Source organism: Sphaerodactylus townsendi, linkage group LG11 (genome assembly GCF_021028975.2).
Source record: "Sphaerodactylus townsendi isolate TG3544 linkage group LG11, MPM_Stown_v2.3, whole genome shotgun sequence".
NCBI classification, from domain to species: domain Eukaryota; kingdom Metazoa; phylum Chordata; class Lepidosauria; order Squamata; family Sphaerodactylidae; genus Sphaerodactylus; species Sphaerodactylus townsendi.
In genome coordinates, this window is record NC_059435.1 from 667,069 (window position 1) to 686,451 (window position 19,383).

The following is a 19,383-nucleotide window of genomic DNA, read 5'->3' on the forward strand; positions in this document are numbered from 1 at the left end:
AGGCATTTGCAATTGCTTTATGGTGTACCCATTTAGATAAAAGTATTTAAGAAAAAATGAAATGTACAAATACACAAGTCCCTTCCAAGAATAAAACATGGGTAGCACCTGGCTTGACAATGGTACATGTGAAAGGGATATGGGAGTCTTAGTAGACCACAAACTGAACATGAGTCAGCAGTGTGATGTGGCAGCCAAGAAAGCCAATGCAATTCTGAGCTGCATCAATGGGAGTATCTAGACTGTATCTAGATTGAGGGACTCCATTGTATTGGTCAGATCTCACCTGGAATATTGTGTCTAGTTCTGGATACCACAGTTCAAGAAGGATAGTGAGTGCATGGCAATTGGTTGCAGGTGAGTCTTCACCACGCATTATGTCATAGGATGGTGCCCTTTTTTCCTTTTTATGGCGCCCCCTTTCCCCTTAGTGCCCTAAGCATGTGCTTATTATGGTCAATCCAGGGCTGCTGTAATGCTGAATATAAGTATCACTTACATTTACATCACAGGAGTACTCTGGAAATCAAAAAGGAAAAAGAAAAGGGGAAAAAAGAAAAAGTTCAATTGAGAAAAAAGGACATGATTTGCCATTTGCCATCCTTTTGTTGATAGGAACATTTCCCCCCAACTCCATGACTAATTCCTTTAAGTGACGTTTAGGTATAATTTCTGCTCAGTTTTACATTTAATTTCTTACTGGTTCGGCAGGATGACACAGCAATGATGAACACGGCTTGCTCCTGCCCTTCTAAATCCAATGACATTCTAACGGCCCACGTTCAGCTTTAAATCAGTTCTCATTAGCTAGCACAAAGTGCGGAGAAAAAGAAAGGGCCGATTGGTTTAAAACAGATTTGAAGTGAAACTCTCTGCTTGTCACATTCAGAGCTCAGGGCAGCAAACATCTCTCCCCGCTCCCTGTCCCATTTTGTCTTCACAATAATTCTGGAAAGTATGTTAGTTGGAGAGTGACTGACCCACGGTCTGAAGGGAGCGTCAGGGCCAGTGGCACGCACAAGGAGTGCATGGGTATCACATGGGTGTTCCTTGGAATGGACATATCCATGATCATTGTCCCTAAATACACAAGTCCCTTCCAAGGCTCCCAAACAAGTGCACACAACAGTTGAAAGAAGTATGTATATGTATGTATTGTGTTTCCCATACATATACTGCACCTTTCCTTTAGCTGGCATAACATTTGTGTTTCCCACAGCATGTTTTGAGCAGGGATTTCAAGCCGAATTTCCCCCCGTCCAAGACCCACATATCATAAGCAGAGAGTTTCTGCTTCTGCTCGGAATAGCTAAAGCAATATCTATCAGGGGAACGTAGCCACCAGGGGCGTATCTACAGAAAATGATGCCTAGCTCGCAAGCTGCCCCCCCCCCCAATGTTTTGTGACCTGCATGTTATGCCCCTATTGATAGACCCAAAGTTCATATCTGCCTTTTTTGTCACTGCATCATATTGACTGCTCATATTGTTACCGCCAGGAAAATAAACAAAATATTTTCCTGAAGTCAGGTTGCCTGGCTACCCTGGCTCCATGCCCAGATGCAGAGACTTGTGTGGTTCAGAAGCCTCCATAAGGTTCACAGAGAACGCATATGTATGTTTGTGCCAATGCTATACGTTTTCCCTCTTGTTTATGCCTTTCTAGGATGTAATAAAAGCCCCTTTTAAATTGAATTTATGATGTGCCTGCAGTTTAGGATGTTAGTTTAGTTAGGTTCTTCAGTTAGCTTAAGGTTTTGTTCTTGTTAGATTTAAGAAAGCCATGCCAATAAGTATTTGTGAAGTCTTGTCTATAAGTATAAGCACATGTGTTATCCTTTAAGGTTTCCCTAATGTTTAAGTTAGAAATGTTATTTTTGAAATTTGTGTCTGTTAGTAAAAGCAATACCCAGTTAAGGTCTGATATTAAGAGACAAGGAAGTTGGCTCTGGAATGCAGCTTAGACCAACGCCCAGCCAACCCTTTGATAAGGACAACGACCCTGTTTGGATTTACAAATCGAATCTGCTGCCAGCACCCAAAGGTCTCCCAGCCATTGGAAGATGTGCAGGAACCACCACTGGACAGTTTGAGCTTTTCTTTGTTACAGCAGAGGGAGGCGGGAGCCTGAGGGCATCACTGAAGGAAACAGCCAGCTGATAATAAGACCAGCTGAGTGCGATAGCAAGCCCACCTGGAATGGACTGCTATCGGCTCACCTTCAGCACCATTGCGAGATCTCGCGGGAAGACGCCTGACAGCGGGATTTGGGAATCCCATTCATAAAAATGTAATTGTATCCTGTATGTAAACTGTCTTGTTTTACGATTGGTGTTTTGGGTGAGGGACTTGCCCCCTCACCTCCCCTTTGCCCCCTTTGAAGTTTGGGAATAAAAGTTCTTGCACTGCGTTGCAAGAGCGCGATTCTCTCCTGACCGAGCTGTGACCACCATCTGCAATAAAATCCTTTTGCTTTGAAGAACGCCTGCTTCCTGCGCCTCGTTAAGTTGCTGAGCTGAAATCACTTATTGTTACCTGGCAAACAGCGGTGACAATATTTAACTTACTTTCCACCCATACCTCAGGATCTTGTTATTATACATTACTACTCAGTAGTGTACAAGGACCTAAGTAAGGGAGGGTTTCCTGGGTTTAACCCCCCATTACATGTCTGAAGCTCCGCCCCCCTGTTTGTGGGGTTTTTTTGTAATTTTTAAGTGTTTTTTTCAGTTTTTGGTCGGCAGGGGGCTAGCAGCACCAAATTTCAGGGATGTTTTGGGAGACTCTCCTGATGATATCTCCTAAGTTTGGTGAAGCCCTAGTTCTGTGCCCAGTGCCAGGTATGATTTAAGGGGGTGCCCCCATCCCCCATTGTTTCCAATGGGAGCTAATAGGAGATGGGTGCTATTTATTATTATTATTATTATTATTATTATTATTATTATTATTATTATTATTATTATTATTATTATTATTATTATTATTATTATTATTATTATTATTATCTATTAAATTTAATAGAACACCCTACCCCCAAAGGGCTACATCTTTGAGGGTCCATAACTTTGGACCCCCTGAACCAAACTTTGCCAAACCTGGGTGGGATCATCAGGATAGTCTCCTAAAGATTCCCTGAAAGTTTGGTGCTGCTAGCTTACCAATTGCACCCCTGACAGCAGGCACCCCCAAAATTTCCCCAGATCCTCCTTTTAAATCCCCCCTCTTCGACATGGATTTAAAGGGAGAATCTGAGGTCCCCAGTTTAAACATAGAAAGGAATGCTGTTTCAGGGTGGGGGAGAATCCATCCCAAAACAGCATCACTTTCAATGTTGTTTTAACTGGGGACCCCAGATTCTCCCTTTAAGGTGGATTTAAAAGAAGAATCTGGGCTCCCTAGTTTAAACACCAATGAAAATGATGCTGTTTGGGGGTGGATTCCAGCATCACAGTGGCCACCCATGGTAGGGTATGTGTGCAAAACTCAGATTTTGCACTGGGGTCCATTTTTCCTAGCTATGCCTCTGCCCAGAGGGGAGGGCAGAAGGGGTTGCCGTCTGCCATCTGGGAGCCTAGCTGGTGTGGGGCGGGGGATGGCGGGGCAGGGGAGTCTGCCATCCCTGGCCTTGGAGAGCTGCTACTGAGCTACTAAGCTCAACTACTGAGGCCGAGGCGGGAATTGGGGAGGCATGGCCATGACCCCAGGGATGAACCCACCCCATAAAGAATCTATACCTACGTCTCTGGTGGTGTATCCTCCATCTAGAGAGAAACAGGGGGGGGAGAAGGTGGGAGAGAGAGAAAGGGGGACACCCTCGCTGCTACCACACAAAAAAAAGCCTCTGGTTGCATTAAAATTGATATTAACTTTCTTTCAGCAAGTGGCACTACAGCTGGGAGCAGAGCCAAGGCCATTGAGCGTGCTCTTTCCCTGGCCTATTTCTGCCCCATCTCCTCCTGGCTGCATCACCACTTGCCTGAAAGACAGTTAATCTTACATTTAAAGCAACCAGAGGATTTTCAGGGCAGGGGCAGAGGGACATAGAGAAGGAGAGTTTGATTGACACATACGGTGGGGGGGGAGGGGGAATGGAAGCATCCAAAGAGCTTTTCTGCAGCGGAGCGAGCATGCTTCTCCAAAGGTGTGCTCAGGCATCACAGACTAGCAATTTAAGGTAAGAGCTTTGATCTGCTCGTCATTTATCATAAAATCTCTGAAGAATGCAGCAGCATTTATGACACACCCCATTTTAATAGGACATCATAGCTGAGTGGCTTAGCGTGGGTCCCTTCTCTCAGGCTCTTAAAGGCAGCGCTACAATACGCACGCACGCACGGTGCCTCTTCATGACATCCCCTCCTAGGAGTCCCATTTCTGGCTTCCTCCCTCCATTTCAATCACAAGGAAATCATCTCTCTTTGCCCTTCTGCTTCATAATCAGCATGCTGCAGGTGGAGTATAACTGCTGAATAAATTAGCATGTCATTAGAGAACATGAAACTAAGAGTGAGCTGCAACAAGGAAAACCAACAGCAAGCATCCGCTTTTCCGAACTAGTGACCTTGGCATCATTATAGAAGGCTGGAGGAGAAACTGACATGTTGTGGCTGCTGTGTGCTGTGATGCACAAAATGGGTCACATAAAGGGGGGAAAATCCTGCTACTGAACATAGAAAGTCCATGTGGAATTCACCCCCCCCCCCCATTTAGCAAAATGTGGTACAACTTATCTTCCGTCTTGTAGTAGCCAAGCTGTACACAACCCTCCTTTTCCCTGCATGGTGGGTTGCTGATGGTGGGGGCGGGGGAGGCAATGAAATGCTTGGTATAATTATGCTGAGAACATCAATACCAATGCAGCTCCCAGTCAAACTCCTCATTTACAAATAGTTGAGACCCTCTGGGGACGGCCCAGACTTTTTTGGCTCTGAGTTTCACTTGAATTCTGAGAGCAACTCTAGTGACCCAGAACTAGGGGTGGGCATAATGAAAAAAATCATTCTGCTTTTACATCCAGAGTTTGGAGGAGGGATATTTTTCCTGTAGTTGCTGACATTCCTGAGGTCCGTTGCTGGTTCAGGATTTAGATTAAGGTGCTTCAGAACATAAGAACATAAGAACATAAGAACAAGCCAGCTGGATCAGACCAAAGTCCATCTAGTCCAGCTCTCTGCTACTCGCAGTGGCCCACCAGGTGCCTTTGGGAGCTCACATGTAGGATGTGAACGCAATGGCCTTCTCGCGGGTCGTACTGCTCCCGATCACCCTGGTCTGTTAAGGCATTTGCAATCTCCAGATCAAGGAGGATCAAGATTGGTAGCCATAAATCGACTTCTCCTCCATAAATCTGTCCAAGCCCCTTTTAAAGCTATCCAGGTTAGTGGCCATCACCACCTCCTGTTGATCACCACGTTGCGTGAAGAAGTGTTTCCTTTTATTAGTCCTAATTCTTCCCCCCAGCATTTTCAATGAATGCCCCCTGGTTCTAGTATTGTGAGAAAGAGAGAAAAATTTCTCTCTGTCAACATTTTCTACCCCATGCATAATTTTGTAGACTTCAATCATATCCCCCCTCAGCCACCTCCTCTCCAAACTAAAGAGTCCCAAACGCTGCAGCCTCTCCTCATAAGTGAAGTAAGGTGCTCCAGTCCCTCAATCATCCTTGTTGCCCTTCTCTGACACTTTTTCTATCTCCTCAATATCCTTTTTTTGAGATGCGACAACCAGAACTGAACACAAGGACTCCAGAGTGCGGTCACACAACTACACTGCTTTATATAAGGGAGCAATGACAATTCTTTGCAGTTTTATTATCAGTTCCAGTTGTAATGAGCCCCAGCATCGTGTTTCCCTTGTTCACAGCTGCCATGCTTTGAGTTGACATTCCCATGGAACTATCAACTAAGACGCCTAAATCCCCTCTTCCTGGTCTGTGACTGATAGCACTGGACCCCTGTATGCGTGTATGTGAAGTTTGGATTTTTTGCCCCTATGTGCATCACTTTACATTTTGCTACATTGAACTGCATTTGCCATTTCTGAGCCCACTCACCTAATTTATCAAGGTCCGCTTGGAGCTCTTCGCAATCCTTTGTGGTTCTCACCACCCTACATAATTTGGTATCATCTGCAAACTTGGCCACCACGTTACCCACCCCTACTTCCAGGTCATTTATGAATAGGTTAAAGAGCACTGGTCCCAAAACGGATCCTTGGGGGACACCACTCCCGACATCTCTCCATTGTGAGAACTTCCCATTTACACCCACTCTTTGCTTCCTGTTTCTCAACCAGTTTTTAATCCATAGGAGGACTTCCCCTCTTATTCCTTCATTGCTGAGTTTTCTCAACAGTCTCTGGTGAGGAACTTTGTCAAAAGCTTTGTCAGAACCATCACTTTTAGCAGAGAATCCATCGGAGGGTCTGGGGCAGATGTTTATGGCATCAAATTTGCCAAGCACATCGTCCGCCTTCTAATCTGAACACCCCCAAATTTCAAGTGAATTGGACGACAGGGTTTGATTTTACAAGAGTCCTGAAGCAGGTCTCTCTCAGCACAGACACGGTCCTCTCCACTGATTCCTATCAGAGGAAAATGGCAACAGCCATCAGCATTTCTTTTTTTAAAAACAACCGCATTTATTTCATTTCCTACTCTTATAGTGACTGAATGACAATGATTATTTTTCCACATTTCCCACTGAAATGTCTGCATTCTGAATTTGTTCCTTCTTGTGATCTGTTTGTTCACAAAACAAGGAAGGAGGGTCCTGGGGTGGGGAGGAGGGCTGGAGTGGCTCTTTTTCTATCAAATGACACCAAAATTGCTCTGGAGGGCATCCTGTCTGTCCACGATAGAACCCCAAGTTACAAGTGAATTGGACAAAGGGGCCTAATTTTGTAGGCTCCCAAACAAGAGGCCCTCAGCTATCCTGCTTAGAAAGGAAAAGAAAGGACTCCCGCCCCACAAAGATGGGATGGAAAAAGAAGCAAGCAAGAACCTCAGCTTCGCCATTATTCCCTCTACAGGACTTTGGGGGTGGATGGGCAGGAGCCATTTGTCAACTGAATGACTGCCTTCTGTTTTCAAGTGAATGGGACCAAGGGATACAATTCTACAGGCCCCTTAATTCCCATCCACCTTGCAAAGATAAAAAGTGCTCTGTCCCCACAAAGGAAGAAGCAAAAGAGAACAGCAGTTCTCTGCAACTTATCTTCAAAGCCCCCTGGGCTTCATCCTGGCAAGAAGGGAGAAATGCCACTGCGTGGGAAATCAGAAGACTCAAAGAGAAACACAAGCACCTGCTGCAGTGCTGATAAGCACCCAAACTCGGGAGGGGGGAGTATTGTTTGGGGTAAGAGGACTGTAATTACCAAGAATTCTGGAGGTGATTTCCCAATCTGGAAATGACAATTTAAACCTGTGTATATCTCTGGCTGATGAATTTCTCATGCACGCCTCTATCCAGCACAGCTGATCACCTGTGCTTGAAAGCCACAATCAGGTTTTGCCTTGGTGTATAGTTGGAAAATATATTTGAAACTGATTGTTTGTAGTTTGTAACAACAGGTTTTTCTGGGCAGTTAGTGGACTAATCTTGATAACTAAAGAAGAATGTGCAGATCCCTAAGGGTCATGATTTGATCACAAAAGCTATTGTGATAAGCACAGAATAATTACATTCTGCACAGAATAATCACAATCTACTTTGTACTAATGTGGTTCGATAAATTGTACAAATAACACAAAGTGGATAAATTATCTGGGTTTATGCTTGTTACACTGTCAGATACTTTGGTCATGTGATGCGATCAAATTTGATAGAAAAAATCTATGACGACTTGTCAGTGGCAGGAGAAGTGTAAGGAATTCCATAGACGCAGAAATAAAAGGCTTTGGGAGTAAAAGTCCATTTATTAAGACATCTTAGAAAGCTCAAGTACACGCAGTGGCAGGAATGACACTTCCCGCCAGAAGCACAGGTTATAATACCAGTCACCCCATCCCCCCTTCCTGCTTCCCATGGGAACAGAGGCTTCATCTCCCGCGCAGAGATAAAGTCTCCGCCGATGCATCTGGCCCATCGCCCGGGCTGTGGAATGCACTCAAGGTTACTTCACCATCAACACTATTGAATCCTTTACAAGAAGACATGGACGCCAAAGAATATGATGGCTGGATACCACAAAAGCTGATACAGGCATGAACATCAACCAGCTGAAGGAAGCAGTACTTAATCGAAAAATGTGGAAAGAGCTTGCATATCGGGTCATGAAGGGTCGAGAACGACTGAATGGATAACATCATCGCACTGTCAGAACAGAAGGAGGGACCATTGATAAAGGGGCTGCTGTTTTGAGGGGCAACCCTATCTCTAGATGTCAAACATGATGCTTACTTTTTTAAAGTGAGAGATGAGCTTGCCCAAATTGTACCTGGAAAGATCTATGGATCACAGCATCACTGCCTATGGGAACGTAACAGTATGAAGAAATCTGTCAATTAGTTCTAGCCGTGGCCCAAGAAAACATTTTTTTCACTTTGATATTCTATTTTCTCACACTAATAATGCCACGGAACACACTTGAGGGGTGAATGAAAAGGACTTGATAACCATGGTACCAACAGATCCCCAATAAGGAACTATTTGAGATACCAGCTACTAGTATTTATTTCAGGTTTCAAAACATCTCTAATTAAAGCATCCATCAGCAGCAAATACCTACTCTTTGTAACAACGCCTTCCAAGTGAATTATGTTGGGGTGGTCAAACTGCCCCATTATACTGGCTTCTCCCAGAAAATCTCGCCTTTGCTTCTCAGTGTAGCCCACCTTCAGGGTTTTAATAGCCACCGGCAGCTCTTTCTTCCCAGGCACTTTCAAACGCCCGCTACACACCTCACCAAATTCACCTATGATGAAAGAAAGGAATACCAGAGTTGACATCTTCTGCTAGTGACTGTTTGGAGTCTACAGTTAATGAGAAAGATGTTAATGAATCTTTATGTAGTCAAAGAGCAGAAACACTTTGGCCCTTTCCCCACTTACCAAGGGTCCAAGGGTTGCTGCACGCAATTCCCAGCACGCGCAATTCCTGGCGCGCGTCCCGGCTTCCCCACGACCCCGCGTTCTGCGCGGGGTCATCAAAAGGCGCCATTTGAAAAGGCGCCAGGAATTACACGCGCTGAGGGGGCGCGAGAGAGGCAGCGTCGGGGCGGCTGCATTCTCGCCGCCCCTGAAGTGGGGAGTGCAGCTGGACCCCGCGCTACTTTAGGAGAGTAGCGCGGGGCTTAAGGTAAGTGGGGAAAGGGCCAATGACTAACCAAAATGCATGCTCAGTCTAGAGCCAGGGTTTAAATTTTTCCAGGACACACCAAGAATGGAATCCATTGACATGCAAGCGCAGCAGAGAAAAGTGATGGGATATCAGAATCATTTGATTAAAAGAGGGATCATCAGAATTATGACCCATGACCTCCCTGAAACAAATTCGGGATGATAAGCAGCAGACCAAACCACCTGGCGTCAGGAAACAACAGCCACAACCTGCACCTCTAATCTAGAGAACTGGGATTGATTCCCCACTCCTCCACATGAGCAGCATGAAGAAGAAACTGGATTTCTTAACCCACTCCTACGCATGAAGCCTGCTGGGTGACCTGGGGCCAGTCCCAGTTCTCTCAGAAGTCTTTCAGCCCCACTTACCTCACAAGGCGGGGAAGGGAAGGAGTTTGCAAGCCACTTCGAGATTCCTTACAGTCAAGAAAAGTGGAGTATAAATCCAAACTTCTCTTCTTCAGTCCAGGGATGCTAATTGCCTGCTTGGTCTCACAGACGATGTGTGCCCTGTCAGAGCATAACAGCGTGGCTTGCAAAACCTGCCTTCCGCCCTTCTATCTTTTAAATGATTGCTAACATCCCCCCCCCCCGCCCCACAATGAGGAGTTGTGAGCTTAAAGGCTGCCCAAAAGATTTTTATTCTTTTAAATATTTCATTCTTGTTTATCAATCGCCCGTTTTCTCAGAAATAGGATCCCCAATGATCCTTTCCCAGTTCAGTAACTTGACATTTCTTTGCATCTGAATTTTCATTAAGTACGTGCCACCATCACCACAGTACAAAGGACAAAGAAAAAGATGGATGTATCATTTTACCAGCTCCAATCACTCTTTCAATGGATATACACAATTCTTCAATTTCCTTGGCAAATTCATGGACAGCTTGATTGGGGTCCTCGTAAGTATGTGGGTCAATATATGTCCTGATTCCAGGCAATTTAACTGTGAATAAAATTATAGTTCCTGGTATTACAAGTAGCGATGGATAAAGATAACAGAGCCAGCACTTGAGCTCTCAGGAAGAGAATTGCAGAGGGACGTTTACCTTGTTCATTATGAAAAGGAGCATTACATTCCCCTCTGGCAAATACTTGAGTATTATATTAACTCATTTATTGTAAGACACAAGCACTTGCACGCACATACTAAGACACGTGCACAGGCTGAAGGCTGAAGTTCTGTCTGAAAGTCATATAAAAATAAGATAACACTAAAATCCCATGAGAACCACTTAGAAGGAATAAATTCCAAAATAAGCATCACTTCCAGCCTGTTCAGAATGCCAAGAAAACCAGATTTTGGCCACATTATTGTAAACTGGGCCACAGTTTCTATTCGAAACGTATGTGCAACACTGTGACCAGCATTTGAGGTGGGGGTCAGTCCTTCCCTCCCTCATGGCAATCCACGTGGCTTTGGGAACGGGGCTTGCTATTTTCAAACAGCTCCCAGGTCTGTTTCAGAAACATGGAAGGGGGCAACCTAACCCTAACCCAGAAGGGCTCAAGGCATTGTGAATCTGGAGAGGTGCCCCCCCCCGAACCAGTGGTGGTCATATGGTTGCCAACCTCTAGGTGAGGCCTGGAGCTCTTCCAGAATTACAACTGATCTCCAGACTGCAGAGATCCATTCCCCTGGGGAAAGTGCAGGCTGTTGAGGATGGACAGTTTGGTATCCAACCCTGCCAAGCGCCATCTCCTCCCCATTGCCAGGATCCACCCTCACAGCTCCAGGAATTTCCTGACCCAGAGTTGGTAAGCCTAGGTGGCCAAGATGGTGGGTGTGGAGAAAGGGGAGTCTGTGGTGCAGGGGAGACGGAAGGCAGGAAAAGGGAGGTTCCTTGTTTGCAAGAGGAGAAAGAGAGTCTGGGTGAGCAGGCATTAGATCCCTGAGGTGGAGAAGGGAACAAGATTTTCCCTCTCCTGTGTGGGATCTGACCTGTGGTGGCCAGCCCCAGGCTGGAAATTGGCAGGACATTTGGGGTGGGGGGCACTCCCTGGGACCCTTTTAGCCTATCAGTAAGATGATGATGTTGCACAGCATTTTCCCCCTCTGGCTCAGCGAGGCTGCAGTGGGCCAAACCAGCACAAGGCAGGAGGTCTGCCCCTCCCCACTATATATTATTTTGAATACAGAAACAAGGCCAGGCAGCTTTACATTGGAATATCTCAAGCATATTACACTGGACTTTACTCACTGTGGCCATTATGAAAATGCATCTTTTCTTCTTCTGGGTCTTGCTTAGCTTTGCTGTAACCACATCGCCTAGGATGAGACAAGAGTTAAGGCATAATAAGAGAACCTCTCATTAATTCCATCGCAAATAAAGAACACAGACATTGTCAGATCTTGTTTGCCCTCTCGTTTTCCTTCTGGCTATAATCAGGGACTCAGCCTTCCATTCCCACCCCAGAGCAATGCTGAAATCAAGGAGCCAACATCCATATTCCTTCTCAATCTGGCTCTGTTTCCGGCCTGGTGGAACTCTCTATCAAATGAGATCCCAGCCATGTGGACCTGACTCAATTAAAAAAAATATATTAAATTTTCCATCAAGTTTACAATTATCCCAAACAAATAAACAAAAACAAAACCTAAGGGTGGGTGGGTGGGGTGGGAATCAAATTTGGCTCAATTCTGCAGGGTCTGCAAGAATAAAATGCTGTGCCACGCCCACAGTTGAGGACAGCGAAAGTTCTACTCAAGCTGGTCTCTTGGTTCCTTCTCCTTTCATTTTTCCTCTGCTCCTTCTCTTTCACATTCCTTTCTCTCCCTTGTCTTGTTCCTTTGTTCTTCCATTATTAGCAGGGGTGTGCTTGGAATTTTTACAGTACTATTGGAAATTATTTTAGATTTGAATTTCTGCTGTTGAATTTATTTATTTATTTAAATTGTATTTTATTGGTTGTTATTTAGCTACCTTGAGCCCAACCTTAGCTGGGAAAAGGTGGGGTAGAAACCAAAAAAATCAAACAAATGAATAAAGAGACTGGGTTCAGGCAGCTTCTGGCAATGCAGCTACCAGAACTGTTTGGGCAGGAGAATAGGCCTAAAAATTGTATTTGATATTAAAGAATAAGGGATTTATATAACCAAAGATTCAAGAGAGTCTTCTCTTTAGGCTAACTGGTCACTAGCTAGATGCAGGCAAAAAATCTTATCACTAAGGAATGTGGAACATGAATAAACACAGAAATGAAGAGATTAAAAGTTAGAATAGAGATGAATCTGATCAGATAATTGAAAATGTTTTTCTATATTTTAATGAACACTGAAATGATAAACATGTGTGTGTGTGTGTGTGTGTGTGTGTGTGTGTGTGTGTGTGTGTGTGTGTGTGTGTGTGTGTGTGTATATATATATATATATATATATATATATAACATGTATTCTACTAGAATCACATATTATAATTGTCATAATTATTTTTAACTTTTTAAAGTGAATAAGTTGTATGGGAAATCTTTCTACCCTGGAGATGTCTCTCCCTGGGCAATAACCCCTCCCTTAGGAATGTTGGGAACTTTTTATCTTGATAGAAAACCAGAAATACTAAGTTTAGTTTATTGCCCCCTTGCTTATGGGAGAGGACATGTAGCCTAGAGCAGAGAAGGACTGAACTTTCCAGCTTTTGTGTAAGAACCAGACTAGCCAATTTGATTTTTAGAAATGAAGGTATATCTGGGAGAAATATGATCATATGGGGTATGTATGTATATGGGTATGATTATGAATTATGACACATGTATTCTTTGTATCTATAAAGGATGAAGGTCTTTGTCTGGTTGGGTGTGACTCTCTTTTAGAGAGACCACCCTGTGCTCTACACAGTAAAAATATATATCTTTTCTCTTAAAGCCTGATTTTTGGTATTCTTTTTCTCTACCAATCTTTCAAAAACAAAACTGTGCAGGGCTAGATAGGGGTTCAAGTGCAACAACTGAGAGATCTTCAAGGGCTGGACTGTGAATACCAAAAAATCTGTCACCCTGCTCATTGAATACTCCCTGCATAGTGAAAAAGGTGGAGCTACGGGGAATGGTGACCCACTTGTGTTGTCCTGGAAAATGTCTGACTTAACCATCTGACACAGCTGACCTCAATATTGCACTGGGCTACATATTACTTGTTATACCCTGACCTGGAGTGCTCAGGCAAGTCCATTCTAATCAGAAGCTAAGCAGAGCCAGCCCTGGATACTACTTAGATGGGGAACCACCAAGAAAATCCACGGTTGCTTCACACTGGCAGGCAATGGCAAACCACCTCTGTTTGTCTCTTGCCTTGAAAACTCAACAAGGTCATCATAAGCCAGTCACTGTAAGTCTGAGTGCCACCACAAACAAGGTTCTCTCCTTGTTAATAACCAGGGTTACCTCTACAGATGGTGATATACACAGAAGGGCCATGCATGAAAATCTTACCTGAAAGTAGGTTTATTGAGGGAGATGTACCTATTTAGATACCCAAGCCCCAAGTTGTTTACAGCACTCAACATGAATAACAGCACTTTGACTAAACTGGACCCCAGTGAAGATCACTAGAAGATGGGACCATTAACAATCTGGCAGCTGAATTTGTACCAACTTCAGTTTCAGAACCCATGTAAAAGGCAGCCTGTTGGATCTTGGAACCGTAAGCCAATAAATGAACTTTGAAATAATAATCATCAGCGTTTATTGATGAGGTATTCAAGCACCATGCTTGGCAAAGCCAGTTCTAACAAAGCTGGCATTTGAGGTCCATGTATTCCTCAAAGTTGCCCCTCCCAACTTCCCAGAGGCAGCCTCTGGAACTGACAGTGCCCCAAGGTCAGCGACAGATAGCAGAGGAGCCACCTGGTCTCCTGCCCACAACAAGACAACAGTCGTAACTCTTTTCTCATGGGACAGGTGATTCAGGGGAGGCCTAGTTCACTACAAAGCATGCAAAGCCATAAAGCACAGGTCAAGGAAAGAATGCACAGGTGGCAGTGGTTGCATATAGCAGGCTGGTTACATATATCAATAGAGACATTGAATGGTTACATATAGTGGGTCACATGAACTCAGGAATGCAACCCTTTCACTCAGATAAGCATCCTCCTGACACAGCTCCCATTGCCTTATGCACCCCAGTGTAGTAGAAGGGTTGGGGCTAAAGATGATTCCTTTGCGGCAGACTATCCAATTCACTCAGATGGACGGTGGCCCTATGATGGAGTCGCCAGCAGCTTTTAAAACAGAAAAGGTCTTGATTCAATGCACAACACTGGGAGTGCCAAAGTTTTATTGTGGCCCATACCTCCAAATATCTTGTCGTACTTGGGATGCCTTGGTTGGTGGACCGTAACCCAACTATACAATGGGCTGAATGCATTATTCATTTTACTGATCCCCCATCCGGCAGCCACATTCGGGAATTCAGACCCCCCTGAGCCAGATACCAGAGCCCCTAGAGGATGGGGCGGTATAAAAATTTAAAAAATAAATAAATAAAAATAAATAAATACCATGAAGTGCTTGCATAATACAAACATTTCCAGAATCCCCGGGCCTTATCAGGATTTAAGTAGTGTGTTTGAGGAAAAGGGGCAGTGGCTGATATCGGCCAGCAATGATATGCTGATGTGTTTACAAGTATGATGCTTTTCATGACATGATTTAATTTCAGTTCTGTCCTAGATGTGTGAGTTTACTATATGTACATAGCAAGATTTGTCCCCTCTCAAATGGAAACTCATTTGACTCATGAAAGTTTATACCCTGAAAATCTTGTCAGTTTCTGAGGTACAACTGGGTTCCAATCTACCTCTTTTACTGCAGACCAACATGGCTGTCCTTTGAAACTATCTATGTGTGAAGAGGGTTTGGTTTTTACACAGGAAACATTCAAAATATGTCTCTCTAACCTGTAGCTAATGTAGCTAAATAGTAACTGCTTTCAATCTTATTTATTTAAAATGTATATCCTTCCCTTCACTGCAAAAGAGCTTGGGTAGCTCATGACACAATAAAATAAAAAGGCAATAAGTATCAAACCATCACACTAAAAATAACTAGAGAACAGTTACCACAAGTCATATTATTTGCATATAAACAAAATAGCCAAATATAATTGAAGCAGAATAGCAAAGAAGGAAAGCAACTCAACAAAGTAACATATGAATTAACGGCCCAAACCAGGATAGCAGTAAAACATCCGATAAAACAACCACATTTCCCCTTCTCATTCCAAGACTACCAGAGGTACAACTTGGCATGAGATCCATCCAGTGTTGCTTTATCTATTCCAATCTGCAGAAATTCTACGCAGGAAACAGACATGAGGCTTTAAGATCAGGGCCTGAAAAATCTATCTCATTCCCACCTTCTACAAGAACCCAGCCCAACAGTTCTGCACAACTCAAAAGCTTGTGCGATGCCTTGCTATATTTTGGTTGTGTTTAGATTTTGTGTTTAGATCTTGGAATGCCACAGACGGCCAGAGTCAAACGTGAACACAAAGAAAGCTGAAAGTTCAGTGGAAGCTCAGATGCCGCCACTCATAAGCCACCATATCAACAAATCTTTTCATGATGTGTTGTGTGTGACAACTCAGGGCACGGCCCACGTCTGAGGCGATCGTTGGTCCCAAACTTCCAAGCCACCCTTATGTCACCAATGTTAACAAAAGCACAAACAGGGGCAAAGGAGAAGGAGAGAAAAAGGAATTCCCCTTTCCCTGACACCTATTTCAAAGTGCCAAGCCCCAGGGAGATATTCCCTCAGGAAACAGGTTCCTCTCTAGCTGGAGGGATCTCCCCTAATAAAAACAAAAAATAATATGAAAGTTCGCTGCCACCAAAAATATAATCTGTTTTGTAGCCCATAACCTGATAAATGGACACCACTCTTTCTAGGAACCCACACAGACAAAATAGACTGGACCGGTTGTAACTTAAACAAAACTCTTGAAAAGTTTATTACTGGCTTTAAATGGCAAGTGGGATTCTCCAGGCAACCTGAGAGGTTTTAAAGCTTGTTGGTTTCCAAAAAAGCTTATTGGTTTCTAAGAGCTTAATGGTTTCCAGAGATGTTGTTGGCACTTCCAGTTTTCAAACATTCACAGACCTGCACCGCAGGTGTCACTTAAGAAAAGATTTTACTTCAGAAAAAGATTTGACTCTTAGAGTATCACACTCCCTCTTCTGTCCAGACGCTAGTCTTTCTGTACCTAACCACACTAAACCAACACACCCCAGTCTATGCCCTGTGGGATTCTGGCACACAAGCCTCCCTCTCCCACCATCCGAACTGGCCACACTGCCACTGGACTGGGCCTCCTAAGACTGGGGTTGTACTGGTTAGGACAGACTCTAATCTGGACAGAGGTTTTCCGGGTCACCCTCCACCAAACTCAGGGCTTCCTGATGTCTCTGATAAGCTTCCTCAGCTTACAGAGTACCCTGTCTGACTCCTGCCAGACCAACAGCAGTGACAGATCTCTGCTTGATCTGCTCACTCTGCCAAAATGCACCAAAAGGCACAAAGAACCAAAAGAAAAAACCTTCAGCACTCTGGCTAACTCCTTTTATATTCTTGCCATTTCCCTCTAGCCAATCAGGGCTGGCCAGGGCTTAACCTCTTTAGGGCAGACTCTCACCCTGGAAACTGAATGCCTTAGAAGGGCATTCATCACATTGTGCTACTTGGGAAAGTTTGTAATAAATTTCAGACAGCCGATGAAAATTGTTTCTGTCATACCACATACAGTTAAAGAAAGCAGACTTCCTGCTTTCCCCCATCTTCCTCCCTATTAAATCATATATCATCCTGGATTTGATCTCAGACAGTGAACATGCATTGACAGGGGTAACAGTGGAAAATGGCAGCATTTTAGACTATGAGAAGCTCTGTTTTAAAAAGAAACTAATCTCTACCTTGCAAGAACGGGACATTTCAGCAGCCTTGCTAAATTGCTTCTCTGACCTGGATGGGCCAGGCTGGGCTCTTCAGATCTCAGAAGCTAAATAAGGCCACCCGGGATAGTACTTGGATGGGAGACCACCAAAGAAACAGGTAGTGGCTAAGCAGAGGCAGGCAATGGCAAAACCACCCCAGAGCATCAGTTGCCTTGGAATTTTACAGGGTTACCATAAGTTGTCTGTGACTTGATGGCCCTTTCCACCACCATCAAATCTCCTGTCACAACCTCATCTGTGAATTTGACAATTACCGGTACATGAATTTTCCATGATATGAAGTTCTCCCTTCTGTAAACCAATTTTTTTTTTGCTCAATGGTCTGACCCAGCATACAGTAACTTTATTTTTCAATGTAGATCAAGAGCATTATTCCTAGGTCCCAGCATGCAGTCTGAGTTTGAGAAGTCAGTGGCTTTGCCTAAGGCCTTCTGGTATGATTTGTGGCTGAGGTGAGATCTGAATTGGCAGTTTGTCCCATCTCACGCTTAGACACCACTCAGCATCTGTTGGCAAGGTTATGACCTGCTGAGTCGGCAGCCTTTATTTCATCCTCTTCTACATATCTTAAAGCCCCAGCAGGAAAACGGGAAATAGTTCTTTGCATAAGATGCTGCATCACCCAACTTCACATACTGAGCTCTAGCATGAACCTTATCTGCGGACTTGATCCTGGAAAGCTAACATGGTGGTGTATATCTGAGACAGGAGTTGCCTTCATTTGCCCCCCTGGAGCCACCTGTGCAAAAAAGTTGCTGGCGAGAGACGGCTCCTGGTGCACTGCAAATTATGACTTGTTTCATGAAAACGGTTAACTTGTTAAAACACTGTCTCCTATAATAAGAAGGGCACACTATTTCAAGCTTCTTTGGCGCAGGCAGCCCAAACAGATTTTGAGGCAGAAGGTCTCATTCCAATTCCCCCCTTTCATTCTGTGAATTGCTAATTAATATTACCTCCGTTACACACATTTCATAATTTATTCCATTCAGAAATTGTCCAAACATTTATACAAATTCTACACCCCCCCCCCCCTTGGACTAATGAAACAATGAATATGTTTGTCACTAACATAAATTGCCGGTTGCTCTCTGGATTGAGATAGGTGGCAACTGACAGGCTGAGATTCATATTTATGCATCTGAATTTAAAGCCCTCAGCTACTTAAAGTTGAAGTCATTAACATCAGCTGAAGAGAACATCACCATTTAACTTCACTTGCCCTCATGGTGGCTTTTTGGGGCAATATCATTATTAATGTCCGGGGCCCTGCAGGACCTTGGTGAGTTCCGCGGGGCCCGTAAGACGGAGCTATTCTACCGGGCTTTTGGAGGGGCCGGCCGTGGTCCTACTGCCCCCCACCAAATCTGAGGCTGCCTGTCTCCATCTTTTTATTTTGGTTGGGTCTGATCCACTGATAACATCACGGGCCGTACCTATCGCCTCCCTTCCTTGGCCTTGGTTCGGGCGCCTGTTTTAAACAATTTTGTTTTAAAATACTGCTGTTTTAATTTATTGCTGTATGGGTTTTAAGGGATTTAAGTTTTATGTTGTTGATTTGCTGTTCGTTAGAACAGCCATGTTGTGAGCCGCCTCGAGCCCTTCGGGGATGAGACGGCCTATAAGTTTAATAAATAAATAAAATAAATAAATAAATAAATTTTAGATATGACTAAAATCATGATTTTCACAAGGTAGAAAAAGTAAAACCATAATGGAATGGGATCTGGGTGTTCAACTAATTTCAGAATGGGAGGTGCCAGAACTCATAATCTGCAACATAAAAAGTTCTTTCTCAAATCCTAGATGTGCATGGCCTAGCTTCAGCTGCTAAACAGGAAGTTTTTAATTCAGTAGCTGTCTGTAATAGGAAGTTAGATTGAAACATTCTAGTGATCTATCAAGATCTTAATTCCGAAGAGAGGATGATGAAAGCAATTTGGGACAAACAAGGAAAAAAAGCCAATTTTGACTGATTTATCTTCAATAACCTTAAAGAAGAAGATAAATTAAAGTTCTGGACTAGGCTGAAGGAGAAATATCCCATTTAATGTACTGAAGAGGATTTTTTTTGACTAATCACTGTGCCACAATTATTCCA

At 43.9% G+C, this 19,383-nt stretch overlaps 1 protein-coding gene across 2 annotated transcripts in view; it reads right to left on the reverse strand.

Annotated features, from left to right (window-relative positions):
* Positions 1 to 19,383, reverse strand: part of EPHA5 (EPH receptor A5) — a 76,153-nt gene that overhangs the window by 41,845 nt on the left and 14,925 nt on the right. For both annotated transcript variants that reach the window (XR_007245721.1, XM_048510401.1), the window contains exons 3-5: positions 11,538 to 11,605; positions 10,157 to 10,282; positions 8,728 to 8,913 (exon numbers count right to left, since the gene is read on the reverse strand). Coding sequence is in view for 1 of the 2 variants with exons in the window: in XM_048510401.1 (XP_048366358.1) it covers positions 8,728 to 8,913; positions 10,157 to 10,282; positions 11,538 to 11,605 (380 nt within the window). In the remaining variant the exon portion in view is untranslated. The remainder of the gene's footprint in view (positions 1 to 8,727; positions 8,914 to 10,156; positions 10,283 to 11,537; positions 11,606 to 19,383) is intronic.